The sequence below is a fragment of the Notamacropus eugenii genome, chromosome 2 (genome assembly GCF_028372415.1).
Source record: "Notamacropus eugenii isolate mMacEug1 chromosome 2, mMacEug1.pri_v2, whole genome shotgun sequence".
NCBI classification, from domain to species: Eukaryota; Metazoa; Chordata; class Mammalia; order Diprotodontia; family Macropodidae; genus Notamacropus; species Notamacropus eugenii.
In genome coordinates this window covers 39,316,193-39,337,437 of record NC_092873.1, presented here as the reverse complement: position 1 = coordinate 39,337,437, position 21,245 = coordinate 39,316,193, and the positions used below count along the sequence as shown (strand labels likewise).

Here is a 21,245-nt window from a genome sequence, read left to right as displayed (position 1 = left end):
CTTTTTTGTGCAACAGATTAGATGGGGTGGGGTGGGGAAGGGAGAAGAAAAGGGTGAAGCCAGAGCTTCTGCAGTTAGGAGTGTAGGTGAGCTGGGGGATGTGAGTATCATTGACAGAGAGGGAAGGCAAGAAGAAGAAGCAGTTTTAGGGGGAATAGAATGACCCAGTTCTGAATGTGTTGAGTGAGGGATGCTGGTGCCCTCCTAGTCCTCCTACCCCATCTACAAATGACCTTTCCTTCCTCTTATCTTCTAACCTATCTCTAGCATTTATGAATTATGTGATCTTGAGCAATTGCTTACAAGGAGATTGGGCAAGATGATGTCTACAGCCTCTCCCAGCTCTCCTATGATTCCCACTTCTTTGTGGACATGTCTTATGTAGCCAGGAAGCTGCTGGGAATGTGAGTTGGGGCTAGAGATGGGGACCATCAATGATTCACTTGAAAAGTAAAGTGGGAAGGGTTGTGGGGATGAATGTCTTTTTTGTGAGGATCAGCCTTGATGACAGTGGAGGACCTCCTCTAGATGAGGAAATACATCAAAAACACCAACTAAGATGGAAAAGGAATGACAACTGATTCACTTACCAAAGTCATGATCCCTCAAGGACTGAAGTTAGTATAAAGAGCAGAGTTGACTGAAAGAGGATGAGATTGTGGAGGTGGGGTAGGGGGGATCAAAGAGGAAACTGAAGCTCAGGGAGGGGAAGTAATTTGCCCAGGGTTACAGAAATAGTGACCATCAGTGGTGGGATTTGAACCCAGGTCCTGAGTTCTAAATCCAGAACTCTTTCTCCCGCAAAGGGAGAGAAGACAGATGAAGTCAGAGCCTTAGGGATTATTAGCATTTAAGAAAGAGAATGAGTGGACTCAAAAATCCTAGATTTAGTGCTGAAAGAGACCATAAAAGTTATTGAATTCACCCTTCCCCTCATTTGACAGATAGGGAAACTGAGTCCCAAACCCAAGATTAAAAGGTAGTAAGTGATCCAAAGGAGATTTGAACCTGAGTTCCTGAGTGGTAGGGTTTGAACTCCAGAACCAGGCAAGCAGCCAGCAGAGAAGAGAGAAAAAAGGGTAAGGGCTATTCTCAAGGACCTCTGGGAGCTTTGCCCTTCATAAATCTGGACAAAACTTTTATGCAGCTAATTTTTTTCTTGCCCCTATCATCTACCAAAGGAATGAGTTCCTTAAGTTTTCTGCATCTTATCTGAAGTAGGATTTTTTCTCTAGGGTGGCCCAAAAGTCTAAGACTTTGTTCTAACTTACTATGATACCCCACTGGGTGAAACTGGCCAAGTTACTCCCTGTCTCTGGGCTTCTGTCTTCTCCTCTTAAACTGAAGGGGTTTGACTAAGTGATCTCCAAGCTCTTTCCATTCTCTCCCCTTCTGTCTCATTACTAGGCATGTTGTGGCTTCCTCTGGAACCCTAGAGGTCTGGTTTAGTAGACAAAGCATGACTCTAGACACCCAAGACCTGGGTTAGACTCCCACTTGTGACATTTACCCATTGTGTGCCAGTGTGCAAGTCTTTAACTGTCCTAAGTCCCAGTTTCTTCCCCTGTTAATGAGGGGGCTCTGAGGACTCTTCCATCTTTGGAGGGAGGATCCTGGGGTCATGTTGGGTAGTTCGTGTCCTCAGGAATGTACCAAGAGCAGCAGAATGAGAATAGCAAAAACTCCCCTCTGAGAGGCAGGTGGTTTATGGTTATGGGTAGAGAGCAGGCCTTATCATCAAGTCCTGCCTGGACATATCTTGGTGGCTTGGCCCTGACTGAGTCACTTATCCTCCCAATACCTCAGGAAACTCTCTGAGTCTGGACGTTACAGAGGAGGTGTCGATCTGTGTTGGAAGAGGGGCTTTCCTCACCAGGAGTTCCCTATACTCAGTTCTAAAGGTTCACACTTCAGTAAAGTTTTACATTTATTATCTCAGTTGATCTTCAGAACCCTGTGAAGTTATTATAGTAGTATTTTGACTATCATGCCCTCTCAATGGATGAAGAAACATCATGATGCTCAGAGTGATGTAGCGGGTATCTTGTGTGAAATTTGAACTCAGGTCTTCCTGGCTTCTAAGCTCTATCTAACCCACCAGGCTGATCATGTCTACTTTGCCACTCCTAGGTCTGGGGTTCTGATATCAGGGGACCCTCTGGGACTGGAGGCTGCTCAGCGATTGGCCTGCCTGCAGTAGGAGAGAGAAGAGCAGGCTCTTACCTTACTTGCTCCAGGGAGTAAATGCAGTTTGACGTATGGATCTGCCAGCCCATTATGGTCCATTGGCTTCAGTCCCTTAATAGAGAGAAAAACAAAGGTCATTGAGCTGATTATGACAAAGAACAGTCCATGGTCACCTGGGCATCTGGCTAAGCAGACATCATGAAAACTGACTCCCACTGAAATCCATTTCCACACTCAGGACGTACGTTTCTGCCCCCACCCTTCTGGTTTCCATAAAGGCTCTGCAAATCACTTGGATTCAGGAGCTCTGGATAGTGTTCTGTGGCTGGTTCCCTGAGGCACTGGGGAAAGAGGCTGTCCAGATGGTCAGGAGGCCCCAACAGGACCACTTGGTCTTGCTCTGCGTTCACACCCTTATTTCCACATGGCCATGGTGGTCCTGTCACCACTGGGTCAAAAGTGCCTTCCTTTGTATTACCACCACTTAGCACAGTACCTCATACACAGTAGGTATTTAATAAATAATTATTGATTGCTTGCTTCAACTTTCACTTGGACTATTCAAATAGTTTTCCAATTGATCTCCTTCCCTCCAGCCTCTCTTCTTTCCAATCCAGTCAGTGAGTGAGTGAAACAGGCATTTATTAAGTTCTTACTGTATGCCAGGCACTATGCTAAGTGCAGGAGATAAAAAGGAAGACAAAAACAAGAACCCTGCTTTTATCCTTGAGGGTGGTGGGGGGAGGTGGGAGCAAATAACTGTATACATACATGATGTATAGTATTCTTTGAAGATAATCTCAGATAGAAAGGACTGGGGGGATGGGGAAGGCAGAAAACACTTCCTGCTCTCAAGAAGCTCATGGTCTAACTGGGGAGATGGACACACAAACAATTATGTACAAACATGATAGAGACAGGATACACTGGAGAGAGCACAGGACAATCTACCCTCCATCTGGCTCTGTCCTCTTCTTGAGGAACAGTCTGACCATATCATTTTGCTTTGTCCACAACTCTCCAGTAGCTCCCTCTTGCCTATGGGAGAAAGTACAGATGGACAGCTTGACATTTAAGACCCTCCAGAATCTGTCTCCAGCCTGGGTGTGTGTTACCTTGATTAATCAGCAAGCATTATTCCCCTTCTCTGCACTACAGTCAAACCTAACTATTGCCTTTCCTCATCTTATTTGCCTTTCCCTGCTACCATTAATTTGAGCCGGCATTCCTCCAGCCCAGGATGTATTACTTCCTCACCTCAATTTTAACCCCTTCTGGCCACCATGTCTACAGCCTCCTTCAAAACCAGCTCTCCCATCACACAGAGAACAAGCCTGTGCTCAGTGGCCCATTCTTTTGGATGAAAACTGCCTCTTCCTTCTCTTTCCTCCAGTTATGGAACCGTGGTCAAATCAACTTTGCTATTCATTGGTCCTGGAAGGGCTGTGTCAACCTGTCCCACTCATCATCTTTTGAGGGCAGGAGCCATCTTTGCTTTTGTATTCATATCAGAGCTTAGCAAAATATTTGGTACATATTAAGTCTTAAATAAATCCCTTCCTCTCTACCTCCTTTCTTTCCTTTATCCCTCCCTTCTTTCCCTTTTCTTCCTTTCTTCTTTTCCCTCCCTCTCTCATTCCTTCCTTCCTTCCTTCCTTCCTTCCTTCCTTCCTTCCTTCCTTCCTTCCTTCCTTCCTTCCTTCCTTCCTTCTTTCCTTCCTTCCTTCCTTCCTTCCTTCCTTCCTTCCTTCCTTCCTTCCTTCCTTCCTTCCTTCCTTCCTTCCTTCCTTCCTTCCTTCCTTCCTTCTTTCCTTCCTTCCTTTCCTTCCGTCCTTCTCTTTCTATATCTGCCTACCTTACAATGAACTTTGAGTCCAGGAACCTGGATTCAGATTCTGATTTTGTCCCTGACTATTGTGAGTTTCACATCTTGCCTGAGGATTCACCAAGGCCTGAGTCCAATAGGAAGCAGAGGCCTTCCTTGTATGCAAATAAAATCAAACACAGCGCCTACCCTGTAACATTTTCCACTGGAAATATTTGGGAGCATAATAATTTAATTATTTAAGTGTTCTGCCAATCTTCCAGCGATTGTAAGGCATGTGGACTCACTTCTCTGAGTGGATACTGAGGCTGGTCAAGTCATTTATTTCCCTTCTCTGGGCCTCAGTTTCCTCATCTGTAAAATGAAGAAGGTGAACTTGACCTTGGAGGCCCTTTCAAGTTCTAAATCTATGCCTGGAACACAGTAAGAACTTAATAAATAATGCTTGTTAACTGACTGACAGATCCTATGATACTAAGGCTGCTAGTTCTGGAAAAGGTCATCAGAGGCATCATGGTACAGTGGAAAGAGCACTGACTATGGGATCTGAGGGTTCAAATCCTGCTTCACTGATTCTAGAGTCCGAGGAGTTGGCTTGAAATCCCACCAGTGACATTTGTTGCTTGTGTAACCTTGGATAAGTCACATAACCTCCATGTGCCTCAGTTTCCTCATCTGTCAAGTGAGGGGATTAAACTAGACGGCCTTTGAGATTCCTACCAGTTCTAGACTCAGGCTCCTAGGATCCCCACATTTGGGTCCCCCTGACTCTGAGGAAGGATCTTCTCTTTCATCAAATTGCAAAAAGGGAAGTGGAGTCAGGGTCAGAATGAAAATTGGCTTTAGAATTGAAAAGGAATCCAGCCTTGTGTGCTTGAGGAGGGTCTCATCTGCCAAGGAACAGGATTTTCTCACTGACTGTGTTGCAACTGATCAAAGACTAGCACTAGGCCTGAAATTCTACATTTTTTATATGAGGTAAGTTGATTAAGCTGTTAGGTCTTTTTTTTATGACTTTTGTATTACTGCTTACAAATCCATATTTCAGAAGAGCTCACAGGCATATTCAAGATTGCTCACCATTGTAAATCAATTTTTAAAATCCCCATGGCCCACACTCATATGGATTTCTGATTATGTAGCCTAGTATTGTGGGAGGAAAAAAATAAAAAACTCCTTCAAACTTAGATCCTTCATTTAGTCCTGTGCCGACCTTTTACAGAAGGGTAAATTGAGGCCCAGAGAGAGAAGAAAGTGACTTATCTGAGTTGACAGATAATCGATAAATGGATGGAGAGTATTTATTAAGCTATCACTATGTGCCAGGGGATACAAAAGCAAATCTATGCTCTTGCATGGTGAGCTGGGTATCTTTGGGGGATCTGGATCATTGTGGGTATTTAGTGATGATTCCTGCTGGATGCTGTTGGTACTTCAAAAACCTGGTAAATATTCCTTTCTGTCAGTAAGATTGTAAGATGAATATTGAAATGTACATGTATACATTGCTCTACAGTTTACAAAGCGCTTAAAGCCCTTCCCAGTCTGGCCCCAGCCTACCTTTCTAATCTTATTAGATATTACTCAGTCATGAACACCACAGTCCCGCCAAACCACCCTAATTGCTGTTTCCTGTACATGACGTCTCATCTTCTACCACTTTGCCCAGGCTGCCCCCATGCCTGGAATGCCCTCCCTCCTCTCCTCTGCCTTTTGGAATTTCTTGTTTCCATCAAAGCCCAGCTCAGCTGTTACCTTCTATAGGAGCTTTCCTGGGTCACATTAAGTGTGCGTGTGTGTGTGTGTGTGTGTGTGTGTGTGTGTGTGTGTGTGTGTGTGTGTGTGTATGGTAGGGGTCCTAGTTATAAGTTACTCTGTTTCTATCAGTGTGTATTTGTGAGTCTTGTGGGGTTTTGTTTGTGTGTGTGTGTGTGTGTGTGTGTGTGTGTGTGTGTGTGTGTGTGTGTAGGAATAAATAGCTGTCCTATACTTAATACCCTTTTTGGAGATCCTAGACAAGAGTCACCCCAGGGCTCTGGCATAGAGGTGTGAAGAACCTGAGCCCTCTATAGAGACTGGGACTGAATCTGATCCTCAAGCCTGAACCACAAACTGAAGGGAACCCTGAGTAGTAGAAGATGAGGGCCACCCCAGAGACTCACCCAGGCCAGTTGTTACATTGCATATGTTTTGTATCTGCTATGGGTCATTTTGCTTTCATTGACAGAATGGAAACTTGAGAGCAGGAGCTCTTTCCTTCTTTGTCTTTGTATCACCAGCACCCAGCCTAGTAATAGGTGCACAGTAGGTACTTAATAAACATTGGCTGATTGGCTGAGCAAGAAGTTATGTAACTCAGTCCTTTCATTTTATAGGGAAGAAAATCGAGAGCCAGAGGGAGCCTGAAGTCACCAATCTTTACACCCCTAGCCCAGGGTTCCAGCTTGGCTCCTGTCTTGGTAAAGGGCATTAAGCAATGAAAAAGTGAGGCCAGGATACAGGTCTCTTCCAGAGGATGCAGAATGCCCCCAGTACAGCCTGAAGTGTGAACCCTCTTGCCCCATCGTGGGGCAAGATCTCAGGCAGTGCTGTTATGTAGCCTCCAAAGAGATGGAGCAAGGTTTCTAGAGATTCTCATTGGTGGATAATCAGGTAAATTAGAATCCTGTTGAATGTCATCAATAGAAGGAACCTTAGAACTCATCTTATCCACTCTCTTCATTTTACAGAGGAAGAAACTGAGGCACAGAGAGGTTAAGGTGCCTGCTCAAGGTCACACAGTGAATGGCAGAACTGGTCCCTGAACCCAAGTCTCTGGATTCCCAATCTTAATTAGGACACAAATAAAAATAACAACTAATACCCATATAGTTTTAAAGGTTTGCAAAGCATGCTACACATGCTGTCTCATTTGATCCTCGATCATATCTTTTGGCATGTGCAGGTATGGTCCTCTTGACTGTCTGCAGACAGATCCAGGAAACCTTATTCATTTGTCTCCTTCAGCACCCAGCTCCAACGTCATTATCTAATTAAGGCCCTTCTTGATCCGCCCCCCTCCCTTGCATTCTCTGTTTTTTGAGACCACTTTGGCTACCATTGCATAATACTTAACTATGTACGTTATATCTCTCTCCAACCCTCCAGGAAGCTCTTTGAAGGCAAGGATTCTTTCATGTTTTGTAATTGTATCCTCTGTACCTAATATCATTCTGGTACCTAGTAGGTGCCTAATTAATGTTTAGTTTGAGTTGAACATACATGTTGTAATGCACACATGTGGACTCATCCCTTCTTCCCCATAGGGGAAGTTCCCTCTAGATTGGACCTCTGAAGCCAAGCCTTCCCTCATCGCTTGGAGTTGCTCCTCTCTGTCCAGTTCCCTAAGTTAATGCATTCAATTTTGGAACTTTTCGGGCTAAACAGTTCCAGCTGAAGAAAGAGAGAGGATAAACTTACCTTGCCCACAGTCTTCCGAGCATGCTTCATTTCTGAATATCTTGCCACCTGCCCTGCTACTGTGTGCTCAAACCCTACGATAATACATCCTGTCTATCACCCCAGGGACAAATAAATTCTCCTGTTGCTTCTGGAAAGGACATGACAGCCAGTTGTCCTATGGTTCCACTCACCATTCCCCAGACCCAGTTCCTTTCCTGGGCCACCCCTCACCTACATGTGTTGTTCCCCCCCATTTGAAGCTCTGTGAAGTGAGGGGCCATCTACCTCCCCTTGGCACTTGTATCTCTAGTGCCCATAAAGGGCACAGAATAGGCACTTGAGAAATGCTTGCAGTCATTTCTTAAGTCAGTCCTGGTTCAGAGTCCTAAGGTCCTGAAGATGTAGTCCTATATATCAGCCTGATTTTGGCACTACCCTTTCCCTACCCCTCCTGCAAAAACAAATAAACCAACCCAATCAGCGTCTGGTGGTTACCCCTCATTTGGATAGCTCCCTTACCTGTTAAGGCCCAGACTCAAAGCTGTCTTGCACATGGAATGGAAGGCAATTGTCTTCTGAGTCTTATGAAGCCAACCTGGTTTGGACAGCTTTGGGCACCAGAGGGCAGGGGAGGGACAGAAGGGCCAGGACTGAATTGTTCTGCTTTGCTCTCTTACACAAAGAGGGCTTGATAACTAGGCTGGCCCTTTCCCCTTCCTTTTTCATAGGTCTCTCACTGCCCTCTCAAGAGCTGCTGGGTGCCTTGGGAGGAAGAGGAGGGGGAAGAGGAGGAAGAGGAGGAGAAGGAGGAGGGCTCTAGTGAATTCAAAGGCAGAGGCAAGGCAGTGACCCAGGGGCAGGGAAGGGGCCATCACTTGGCAGACTGGGTTTTGTCTGCCTTTGTCCAGATTGGCTGTATGTTTGTGTATGTTTGTGTGTGTGTGTGTGTGTGTGTGTGTGTTTTCACCTTTAGGAGGGAGAGAGGACGAACAGATGACCCTGATCTCCTGCCCACTGAGAACCTGAGAACACTGGTAATGAAACAGCTTTCTTTCTTATGCCTACTTCTTTCTTTTCATCCCATGGACCTGAACCAAGGCCTCTATTTCAATTATCCTGTAGTTTAAGAACCAAACACTTATGAGGCTTGATCATTCCATGACCTTAATGGCTCCCATCTCTTGGAGCACCCTTAGAGATCTGCACCATTCTCTCCTCGAAACCACCCTGCAAAGGATACTGGGTAAGAATTACTATCCCCACTTGTCGGGAGGAAACTGACCTCACCTCATCCCCAGCCAGATGGAAAACTCCCTGAAGGCAGGGCTGTTTTACCTTGATAGTGGTATCCCCAGCATTGAGAACTGGGCCTGGTATAGAGCTGGTCCTGAGTAAATGTCTGTTGAGTGATTTTCTATCTGCTGCCTTCCCACCACAGTTATTCAAGGCTCCCTGGGCTTTTGCTGAGCCTTCATATGTTCCCACTGCCACCAAAACCCACCTAGCCCTAAGGGGTGGGGCGGAGGGAAGAAAGAGAGACAGACAGACAGAGAGAGATACAGAGACACAGAGAAAGAAACCGAGACAGAGAGACAGTGACAGAGACAGAGAGACAGACACAAAGAGAGACAGACAGACAGACAGACAGAGAGACAGTGACAGAGACAGACAGAAAGAACTAGAGGACTACTTCCATGGCCCCCATGAATAGTCCTACTTCCTCCTTTCCTCCACCTCTCACATCTACTGTCATTCTCTTCCCGCCCCTCCCGCCTCCCCAGCCCTAATACTTCCCTGACCTTTCTGGTTTGGTCCTTGCTGGGGCTCAGGCTCTCCCTCACCCCAATCCTGTGTCTCCCAGCCCTAGCACCTGCCCTGAAGTCACAATCCTTCCCACAGAACAGCTTCCAGGACAAAGTGCAAGTGCTGAAGAAGGCTCCAGTCCTTCATTTTTTCAGGTATCTCTCCGTCCCAATCATCCGATGTGTAGTTTGGAGTATGAGGCCCATATGAAATTGTGGTCCCAGGGAAATGAGGCCAGAGGCCAGAGTAATAATAGCTAACTCGTCTATAGACCTATGGGCTGCAAGGTCCTTTACATAACATTGCTTCATTTGACCCTCTTAACAACCCTGTTGCCTTGGGTGCTGCTAGCCCCATTTTACAGATAAGCAAATTGAGGTTGAATGAGTTTAAATGATGTACCCAGGATCACATAGCTATTAAGTGTCCGAGGATTGATTCAACTCAGGTCTTCTCAATTTCAAATTCAGCACTCTCTCCACTGCACCCCAAGGTGCCTATGGTGGGTATCCCATAGGGCTCAGGCCACTGCTGTCTCTCCTTTCACCAAAAAGGTCCAAAGGGGGATGTCTCCCCTCCCCCACTCCAGACCCACAAATGCAGCTCCCACTGGGGAGTCTGTCTTTTCTTAGGGTCTAAGAAAGGGAGAAGGAGCCCAAGAGAGGAAAGAAGAGAGAGGCTCACCCTCTGGTCAAGAGAGGATGAAACCATTTGGTCCTTAGTTCTAGCCCTTAGGTCTCTAGGGCACTGTAAGACCTGAGATATCAGCAAAGGGATGAGGGAATAGTGGGAAGAAGAGGGCTGAGCACAGCCAGTCAGTCTCTTAGCTCTTCCTTTAAGGAAGCAAGTTCCCGCATTCCTTGTACTTCCCCACTTGCTGGGGGCCCCTAGAGTTAGTGGTAGCCTGGTGGATAGAGCATGGGTCCTGGAGTCTCAAAGACCTCAGTTCAAATCTGACCTCAGATACTAGCTGTATGACCCTAGGCTAGTTACTTAACCCTATTTGCCTCAGTTTCCTCCTCTGTTAAATGAGCTAGACAAGAAAATGGCAAACCACTCCAGTATCTTTACCAAGAAAACTCCAAATGGGGTCACAAAGAATCCATGGCAGAAACTTCTGGACAACAATATTCCCCACCCCCTCCTCTTCTCTGCAATTCTTTCCCTCCCACCCACATTTCCTACAAAAACAAAAAAAACATCTACCAAAGCTGAGAGGGACAGGCAGTGAGTAGAAGAAGGAACCAGAAGCTAGAGATCTAATGGCTAAGGGGAAGGTCAGGCTAAGAGTGTACTGGAGGCAGGCTCTGAGTCATCCAAAACTTCCTCCTGCACCCATGTACCTACTTATGGTAACTTCCCATCTATAGTGGCATAAGTATGTTGGATCATTTCACCAACTCTCCATTAACTATGCTAACGAAGGAGAGGTGCTGAGTCTAAGCAAAGACCAACGGCCATTTCATTTTATCTCCCAGCCCAACCCAACCTGGCCACAAAGAACCTCTTGGGCTCTGCAGGGATTTCTGACCTATCAAAGGCAGCATGGGATGTGTGAAGGCATGAGAAGACTAAGTGGAAAGAATAATTTGGAATTAGAGTTCAAATCTTTCCTCTGATGCTTACTCTCTATGTGACGTTGGGCAAGTCATTCCAACTTTCTGGGCCTTGAACCCATCCCTCTCCCCCAGATTGTAAGCCACTTGAAGATAGGAACTCTAATAGCTCCTTTCTGGTGCTAGACCTATGAACCCCTGAAAGGGTCATAACCAAGGCCAAGTTCAGCTTGATTCTTTGTCCTGCAGACGGGGCATTCCCTGGTCCCCTAAAACGGTCAGAGACAGTCCAGCTCTCACCCCAGTTTACAGAGGAGCTTTAGGGACTTGCCAGAGGTTGTAAAGGTAGTAAACACCAGAGGCAGGATTTGCCCTTGGGACCTCTGACTCCAAATTCAGGGGTCTTTCCACTGTGCCACACTGCCCCTTGGTGCCTTGGGAGGCCCCTGCAGATGTGTTGGGGAGTTAAATCCAGCACTCTGGTTGGCTTGGCTGTCTCTCCCGTTTGTACCCAGGAGTCTCTTTTATTGGCTAGAGTGTTGGTTATTAGGTAGCCCCAGGCAGCTGTGCAGATGTATCTGTTGTTAAGATGTTAGGAGACACTCTTTTCCAGAGTTAAGACCCAGCAAGCAGGCTGTGACCTGAGCTTGGCACAACAATGATCTTTTTGCACTCACCCTCTGGATGATCTCACCCTATGGCAAAATCACATAATTGTACTGCTTTGACTAGCACCAGGTGCTCTCTGAGCTCACACAAGCCCCAGACAAGCTCTCGAACAAGTACCCATGTTCGTCATGAACCTGACTATGAATCAAATTTGTCCCATTGTTACCCCTCACTGTCAGGGCTATAGCTCACTGCACAACCATTGGAATAAGTATTGAGATCTGCCTACAGTAAGGCAGTTCTCCCCACTAGGTACAAGCCCCTGGCACTTGTGTCTGGATCCCTCCTTTCTTGCAAGCCATTTCCCTAACTTTAAAATTAGGCTTCTGTTTGATTCCTGACCGTCCTGTCTCTGGCCTGCTCTGCTCTGGCCATCCACAGGTTTGGTCTGATTGACACTGTCTATTTGGGATGCTCTGGAACCTGGACCTGTTGGAAGCCTAAGACTGAGCATTGAGCTTCTGCACATAGAAACTCCCACTTGGAGACCCCTAGTTCACCCCATTCCCAGGCATTTGTTGCCAGAGAATTCCAGTGGTGCAGAGACAGTGTGGATGACTCCATAGACCCCAAACCCACTACTGGGGAAATATTTCCAAGGGCTCCCTTGCTGATGGGTGCAGTTCTGAATCATCACTTTGCAAGGGGAGGACCCTTGCTTGGCCCGCCTTCAGTCATGGAACCTCAGGTGTTCCATGTTCACTAAAGAACAAGCACAGGAATGTGGAACTTCAGGAAAATTCACTAGCTTTTCTGTCTTATTTCAGCCATCCAAACATGGCCCTTATTTGGGAGAAACTATGGAGAGAAGCCCAGCAGAAGTCTGGCTATGCTACCACGGGATCTACTCCATGGGATGTACTCTACTCCATGGGGTCTACTCAAAGCACTTACCTTTCTATAGACAAACTTAGGCATCTTCCTTTCCAAAAGTGAGTGCCAGAGGAGGAAGATGGGAATGAGTGGGTGACAGAGGGTTGGGACAAGAGAGCAAGAGGAAATGAGAACAGATTGAAAAACAATGACTGGTAAATGACCATCCCTCACTCTGCTCTGCCATAGGGACCCAGGGGGCAGCAGGGGGTGGGCCGATCCCAGACCTGGGTTGTTGTCATGCCTGATGGGAAAGTCATTGTGCAAATTAGACTCCACTAAAAGCTTTTAAAATGCTCCAAACCCTGGGGGATGGAGAGTGAATGCTGGGATATGGAAGGTCAGTTCCAAGTCTTTGGAGGTTATATTTGGGGGATGGGATGAGTTGAGACACAGAGCTAGGCCAGGAGATTAAAAGAAGAAAAATTAAAGGAACAAAATATTTCCTCAGGCACAGCCTAGCCATAATGAGGTATTTTTGCATCCAGGACAGCTACCAGAGAGAGTGCCCAGGGTTGGCAGTATAAAATGTGCTTTCATTTGAGGTGGGGAGAGGGGACGAACAGAATGTTGCTCTGTGGACATCAGGTGGGATCATACAGAACTATCCCTCCATATCATACCACCTGGTGTCTTCCTATTTTAAGTAATTGTTTTTGCTAATTAAGTGCTCTGATTTGTTGTTTCTACACCAACAAAATTCAGCACCCTGAGACTAAGCCCAGATTGTTCTGCCTAGTTATGGCTCAGGGCTCAACTTTGCCCAAGTCTGTTTCAGAGTGGATACTGACCACCACAATGGAGAATGTCTGCTATGCTGCCTGCTCCAGCCCTGTCCCTAGGGGTAGCAGGGTCAAAAAAAAAACAGGGGACCAGCTTTGTGTCCCATATGTGACTTTTCCATGCCCTGCCCTTCACCTTTGGGAAGTGTCTTGGGAGACACCAGGGAGAATCACAGGTGGATGGTAAATGCTGTCACATTTTCACCAAGTTAGCCTGAACTGACTCTGTCCTCTCTGTCCATTTCAGGTCTGATTCTGTGGAGGGAGGCGGGGAGGTCAAGGATTTGGGATTACTTTGGCAGGAGTTAGCTGCCTTCACTTTCTCTCCATCTACAACCTGGCCCAAGGTATTGCCTGGGACCCTGATCCCTACCCTCCTTCCTAAGGTCAATGGTCCAATGCAAAGAGTGTTGGATTTGGAATCCCAGGACCTGGGTTAGAATTCCACCTCTGCCATTTACTTCATGTGTGACTTTGGGCAAGTCACTTAATTTCCCTGGACCTCAGTTCCTTCTTCTGTTAAATGTGGGGGTAGACTAAGGTCAGCTCCCATGGATTCAATGACCATCTCAATGCAGCAAACATTTATTAAGCACCTACAGTGTACTAGGTACTGTGCTAAGTACTGAGGAGACAAAAAAGGGCAAAAGATAGTCCCTGCCCTCCAAGAGTTTCTAATCTAATGGCAGAGGAAACATAGACACATACATGCAAAGTAAGCTATAGTGAGAATGCTCACATTTAGTTTTCCTGCCTCACTTTCTCTGTTGACCTCCGATCTTGCACCTCCAATTGCCTTTCAGACATCTCCAGCTGGATGTCCAGTAGACATCTTAGAACTCAATATATCCCAATAGAGCTCTTTATCTTTCCCCTCTCCCCTCCCTGATTACTGTAGACAGCAACAACCTTCCTCCCAGTCCCTCAGGCTTAAAGTCTAGGAGTCATCCTGGATTCCACACTAGCTCTCACTCCCCCCCTACTCCCTTATCAGTTATTGCCAAAACTTGTTGATTTCACCTTTGCAACATCTGCTGAACATCTCCTCTCCTCTACCATGATCACTGTTTCACACCTAGACTATTGCAACAGCCAGATGGTGGGTTGGTCAGTTCCTAAAGCATGGATCTGATCACGCCACCCCACTCCCCTACTTTACAGATGCCAGTGGTTCCCTATTGCCTCCAGGAGCAAATACAGCACGCTCGATTTGGCATTTAAAGCCCTTCATGACCTAGTCCCCTCCTACCTTTCCAGTCTTCTTACGCCTTACTCTCCAATTGGTACTTTTTGATCTAATGACATCGGCCTCCTGACTGTTCCATGAACAACATATGCCGTCTCTTGACTCTGGGTATTTTCTCTGGCTGTCACCCATGTCTGGAATGCTTTCTCTCCTCTGCTTTGACTATTGATCTCTCTGGCTTCCTTTAAGTCCCAACTAAAGCCCCACCTTCTATAGGAAGCCTCACTTAGTCTCAGTACCTTCCCTCAGGTAATTATTTCCTGTTTTATCCTCTCTATGGCTTGCTTTCTGCATATCTATTTGTATGTTGTCTGGGCCATCAGATTGCAAGTCCCGAGAGTAGGGACTGCTGTCTTTTGCCTCTTTTTCTATCTCTGGTGCTTAGCGGGGTGCCTGGCACATTATAGATGCTTAATAAATGTTTACTTATTCATTGATTGGTTCTAAGGTCCCTTTCAATTCTAGATCTATGAGCTTACGACTCTATCCCTTGGGGCCCTAAAAAGCATCAGGATGGCAACTCCAGCTTAAGTCCCCGACTCTCTTTTCCTGTAAAAGTAATAGCAATGGCCATGTACTGTGGCTTAACGTTTGTTTGTTTTTAGTGCCTTAATGTTTGTAAAGTACTTTAAGCATTTTATTTCATTTGATCCTCACCACAACTCTGGGAGGTAACTGCTATTATTATCCTCATTTTACTGATGAGAAAGAGGTGAAAGTAACTTGCCCAGAATCACACAGCTAGTGAATGTGTGAGGTGGGATTTGAACCCAGGTCTCCTTGACTCCATGTCTGTCACTCTATCCATTGAGCTGCTGGAAATAGTGAAAAGGTAGGGAGAGTAAGGGATACTGGGAATTCTCCCTGAGCTCCTCCATTGCCCCTGGACTAAAGGAAAAGTTTGACCAGCCTCCTACTCCCCGCAGAAGCCTGGCTATTTTGTTCAGAACTGAATAAGACATGCCCCTGGCAGTACCACAGCTGATTTAGGTGTTGTGGGGTTCTGCTCCTTAGGGGCCCCCCTTTTTTTCTACCCCCACCACCTGAGATCATCAAGCAGGAAGCAGCTGGTGTCCCAGGAGGGCAGGCACACACATACATACCCACACATACCTTGGCTTTACTGATGGTGCAGTGAAGGGCATTGTTTTCCTGGTCGTAGAGCAAACTGAAGTCTAAGGTCCCCAAGGCAGCTGCAAATAGACAAGAGCATTATTAACTCTGGGCAGGGCACACAGGGGACCACGCTGCTCTTCTGCGGAGGAATAAGCATCAGCATTGCAGCCCCAAGACTTCTTAATTCATCTGGGATGGGCCCTGTACTGGGACACCCAGACACAGAAGGGCGCCATTCTAGGGGAGCTCGTAGCTCGAGACAGAACCGCTAACACAACAACTGCCATGTAGACAGGATTGCCAAGAGGCTCAGAGTTTCAAACAAGGGAGGAGGGCTAGGGCGTGACACCCTGACAAATATATCTGATTTGGATCTGGAAAATCTGCCTAGATCTTTTTGGCTCTTCATACCAGAGAAGAAGTCCGATTTTTTTTTTTCTTTTCTGGGGTGTTTACAGTACCTTAATGTAAAATTTGGGTTGATATTATATAATGCTATACATATATTTTATACATTTCTGAGTTCCTGAACTTTTGCTGTGGTGTCTGTCTGCTGGCCTTTGCCTGTTGTCCGCAGCTTCCTCAAAACTCCCCCCAAATTCCCATTTCATTTCTTATGCCGACCCAAGATATATTGAAACAGAGATGGGAAAATCTCATTGTGGAAGGAATAACTGTATTCTCTTCCAGGTCACTCATCAAGTACCTATTAAGTCCTCATACTCAAGGTGAGAACTAGCTCAGTAGAGTGTTTTGAGAGCCAGTCTCAGGGTCAGGAAGATCTGTGTTCAAGTCCCTCATTCAACACATACTGGTTGTGTGACCCTGGGCAAATCATGAAATCTCTGAGCACCTTAACAAAGTCCCTAAGATTACAAATTTTAGAGCAGGAGTTGATAGACATCTCTCACCAGTGAAGTCATGGGTCTATCAAAAAAATGTGCCAAGCACTGGGAATGCAAACAGCACCTAACTTCAGGGCGCTTCTATTCTATTACAAGGCTGTCATAATTCCAAGTAATATGGTTCCTGGACTCAGGTGAGGAAAGGTGGTTTTTCTAATATCCAGAGAGTGCCATGAAAGATCTAGAACCTCATCCCACAAGACTGTATTCTGGCATCTGTGTTCATATCTTATCTCCCTACTAGGCTGAAGGCAGGGACCACATCTGGCATAATATTGAAAACCCAAGAATGGTGGAGCAATCCTTGCAATTAACCAAATTAATGGGCATTTATTAGGCCCTTCACATATTCCAGGCACTGTGCCAAGTGCTAGGGATACAAAAAAAGGCAAAAACCAGTCCTGCCCTCAAGAAGCTCCCATTGTAATAGGGGAAAAGATAAGTAAATAACTAGGTACACTCTTCAGCCTAGAGTGGAAGGTATTGGCTATCTAGGTGTGCCCCCTTCTCTTGGTTTGCCCCTTCGCAGTAGGTCCATTCACCATATTTTTTTTTCTAGCAGAATACACCAACATGGCATATTCATGTCATAATGGAACAAACTTTCTACTTCCTAGCTCATTAGACATGCCTATGTACCTATGATATTGGAGGCTGGAAACCGATCTGGCACATCTGAGAGAGATTTTATCCTTCCCTGTTAAATACCTGGTCCTTTTCTGTAGGTAAAGTGGACCAATCTGGTGCCTGCCTCAGACTGAACGAGTGATTAAATGGTCACTGGGGTAGAGAAAGCAAGGGATCATTTGGGAGCTGGGGTCCTTTGCTCCGTGCTCTTTCTTTGGCCCCCTCCTAATAGGTATCTCCAAGTGAAGCACCTTCCTTTAGGGAGTCACAATCAGCTGAAGAAAGCCCTATTGCTTTAAGTGTCATTGATCTGCTTCGTTTTGCAATGGGGATCTTGCAATCCTTCAGCAATGTAGTATCTCTCCTAAAACCTGGCATAGCCCTCCCTCTACCCCCTCGGGTGTTAATAGTAGAATCACTCTCAGAGGTAATCCTCCAGCATTCCCATGGCAACCATCCTAACCAGGCCCTCCCTCATTGCCTCCCACTTGAACGACTGCCATAATCTGCTCATTGGGCCTTCTTTCCCCTATGACTCTGTCCTTTGACCCCCTGCTTCACTCCATCCTTAAAGTTGCCTCCATTGGCCATTTCAGTCCCATCACTTCTCTCCCATGCCTCTTCATCACCAACTGGATCAACCATAACTCATCAGCCACTTCTCTCCATGAATCTCTGGTATAATCTTAGGTGCCCAGACCCTTGCTCTAGAGATAGAGGGTACCTCAGAGGTTCAAGCCCCTTATGTTATAAATGAGGAAACTGAAGCTCAGAGAATTTCAATGACTTCCTCTATCCATGCAGCTAGAAAGTGGCCAAGGCAGATTTGAACTCAGGTCATCCTTGATTCCAAGTCTAACTAGACAGAATCCTTGGGTATCATTTTGGGTAACTAAGCACTTCTTAGCTCTCTTGAGTGCTGCAAGGGTTTTTCTTTTCTTTTCTTTTTCTTTTTTTTTGCTTTTTCTTTTCTTTTTTTAAATTTAATTTTACTATTATTTTTTTAATGTTTTACAATCACTGCCATAAAATTAAGATTTTTTCCCTCTGACACCTACCCCCCACTACCCCCCTCCCTCCCCATGACAGCATACAATTCTGTATAGGTTCTACATATACTTTCCTATTGAGTATGTTTTCACAAGTCATGCTATGTAGTCGAACTAAAATAAATGGAAGATATCATATAACAAATCAAAACATGATACACAAAAACACACACACACACAAACACGATCTTCTACATTCTGCGAATGACTTCCATATTTCTTTCTCTGAGTGTGGAAGGCATTTTGCCTTAGAAAACCACCATTGGGATTTTTTTTAATTAATAAGTTCTTGTGTTATTATGAAATTCCAAGTCTACCAGAAAAAACTCTCGCAGACTGTGGCCATTGCTGTGCACGAAGTTCTCCTGGTTCTGCTCCTTTCACTCAGCATCAGGTCATATAAGTCCTTCCAGGCCTCCCTGAAGTCTTCTTGTTCATCATTTCTTATGGAACAATAGTACTCCATTACATTCATATACCATAATTTATTCAGCCATTCCCCAATTGATGGGCATCCCCTTGACTTCCAGTTTTTGGCAACTACAAAGAGTGCTGCTATAAATATTTTTGTACATGTGGGACCCTTTCCCATTTTTATGATCTCTTGGGGATACAGTCCTAGTAGCGATATTGCTGGGTCAAATGGTATGCACAGTTTTTATTTTCTTTTGAGGTGGAAATCTTACTAATATAAAATATAGGATGAGCTTTATAGCTTCCTTAAATAGAGAAAGCGGAAGCAGAGTTTCACTTTTCCTTGACGATTCAGGTTCCTCATTGTAAATAACAGTCATTATGTGAAGCGGTGAAGTAAGGATAATGAATTCTGGCCTTCATCATGGGCTGCCAGGACAATGACCACAGTGTCCTAACCTGTCTTCCTACCTTCCCATCTTCCTTCTTACCCTCTCCTCTGTCCAGCTAGGCTGGTAAATCCTCCTGGGGCACAGATTTGGACATGTCACAAACCTCTACTCAAAACCCTTGGGTGAGGCAGTATGGACAGAGTAATGGACCCAGAGTCAAGAAGACCTGCGTTCGAATCCTACCTCAGGCACTGAATAGTTGTATGACTCTGAGCAAGTCACTTAATTTCTATGAACCTCAATTTCCTCATCTGTAAAATGAGAGTAATAACAGCACCTACCTCACAGGGTTGTTTTGAGGAAAGAGTATACATAAGCACTAGACAAATCTTATTAATCAATCAACAAGCATTTACTAAGCACCTACTATGTTTCAGGCATCTTAAACCAATATGGAAATACTAACTTTTATTATCTAATTATTTGACAGCATGGCATAGCAGAGAGAGAGAGAGAGAGAAAGAGAGAGAGCCAGCTTTAGAGTCAGGAAGACCTAGGTTTAAATCCAGCTTCAGACACTTACTAGCTGTATGACCCTGGGCAAGTCATTTAACCTCTTCTATAGTTCCCTTTGGGGCAGCTAGGTGGTACTGTGGATGGAGCATCAGTGCAGGAGTCAGGAGGACCTGAGTTCAAATCTCACCTCAGCTGTGTGACCTTGGGCAAGTCACTTAACCCCAACTGCCTCATCCTGGGTCATCTCCAGTCATCCTGATGAATATCTGGTCACTGGATTCAGATGACTCTGCCCAAGAAGTGAGGCTGGTGACCTACACAGCCCTCCCTCACTCAAAACAAAGTCAAGTGCAAGTCATGTCATCATTTCTCTGATGGCATGGTCTTCTTTGGCAACGAAGGACAAATGCACACATAGTTCCCTTAACTGGGATGATAAAACCCTTATAGGGTTGTTGTGAACCACAAATGAGATATTTGTAGTATGTAGGTTATTTATAATTTGTAGTGAGATATTAACACAGTACCTGGCACATAGTAGGCACTTCACAAATGATTACTCCTTTCCCTTCTTCATCTTCACTCTACTTCTGAGACACACAGAGATGGTCAGCCCACTTTCTCACCATTATCACCATCACCTCTATGATTCTGAATTCTGAAATTCCTTTCTCTAACCACCAGCCCTTCTATCTTACCTCTATATTTTTCTTCATAAAAATGTCACAGATAGCATAGTTATTTTTATTCCCATTTCACAGATGCAGGAACTGAGGCTTGGACAGGTTAATACTAATAGCACACATTTGTACATCACTTTGAAGGTTGCAAAGCTTTTTATACATGGCATCTTATTGGATCCTTACAACAATCCTTAGATGCCTTCATTTGGTCTGCTAGTCCATTGCCTTATTATCCTGTATCTCTTCTTTCTTTCATGGCCAAATTCTCCGGAAAAGTTACTGCATTTGCAGCCTTCTCTCCCTCCTTCTCTCCTTTGTGCTCTGGCTCCTGGCTCCTATTGCATGCCTGAAACTGCCCTCTCCAAGTTTACCAGGGCTCCATGCCTTAGCTCATAAATCTCACAGCCTGTAGACTTTGACTGCAGTGAATGCCACTTCCTCCTCCTGGAAACTCCCTTCTGCTCTGGCTTCCCTTGGCTCTCTTCTTGTTTTTCTGCCTGTTTAACTTGTCCTCCATCTCCTTGGCTAGGTTGCTGTCCCATCTCCCAGCTTTCTCCTCTCTTTACAATCTGTTGGGGATCTCAGCTGCTCCCAAGGCTTTTTTGTCTACTCAGATGGTCACAACTTGATATGTCTCTCCTGAGTTCCATCTCCTCAGCAGCTACTGTCTGGATACTTAGGATTATAGGTTTAGAGAGGAAAGGGCCCTTAGAGGCCATCCAGTCTAACCTCCTCATTTTACAGATGAGGAAACTGAGGCAAAGAGAAATTAAGGGTCTTATGGGATCATAGATTTAGAGAGGAAAGAGCCCTTAGAGATCACCCAGTCTGATCCTCTCATTTTACATATAAGAAAATTGAGTCTCAAAGAAATCACGTGGTTTGCCTAAGCCCACACAGCTGGTAAGTGACATGTGGTTAGATGTCTCATTGGCATCTCTAACTCAACATGTTCAAAACAGATTAATTATATTTCCCCTCCTAAATCCCCCTTCTTCTGTCTCCTTCTAGGTAGCACAGTTAATAGAGTAATGGATTCGGAGTCAGGAAAATTTGGGTTTGAATTCAACCTCAGACACATTAACTGTGTGACCCTGGGCAAGTCACTTAACCTCTGTTTGCCTCAGTTTCCTCAACTGTAAAATGGGAATTATAATAGCA

The 21,245-nt window shown here is 45.4% G+C and overlaps 1 protein-coding gene across 1 annotated transcript in view; it reads right to left on the bottom strand.

The window, feature by feature from the left end:
- Positions 1 to 21,245, bottom strand: part of DOC2B (double C2 domain beta) — a 64,391-nt gene that overhangs the window by 23,774 nt on the left and 19,372 nt on the right. The window contains exons 2-3 of the mRNA XM_072639906.1: positions 15,496 to 15,575; positions 2,224 to 2,298 (exon numbers count right to left, since the gene is read on the bottom strand). Of these exons, the coding sequence (XP_072496007.1) occupies positions 2,224 to 2,298; positions 15,496 to 15,575 (155 nt within the window). The remainder of the gene's footprint in view (positions 1 to 2,223; positions 2,299 to 15,495; positions 15,576 to 21,245) is intronic.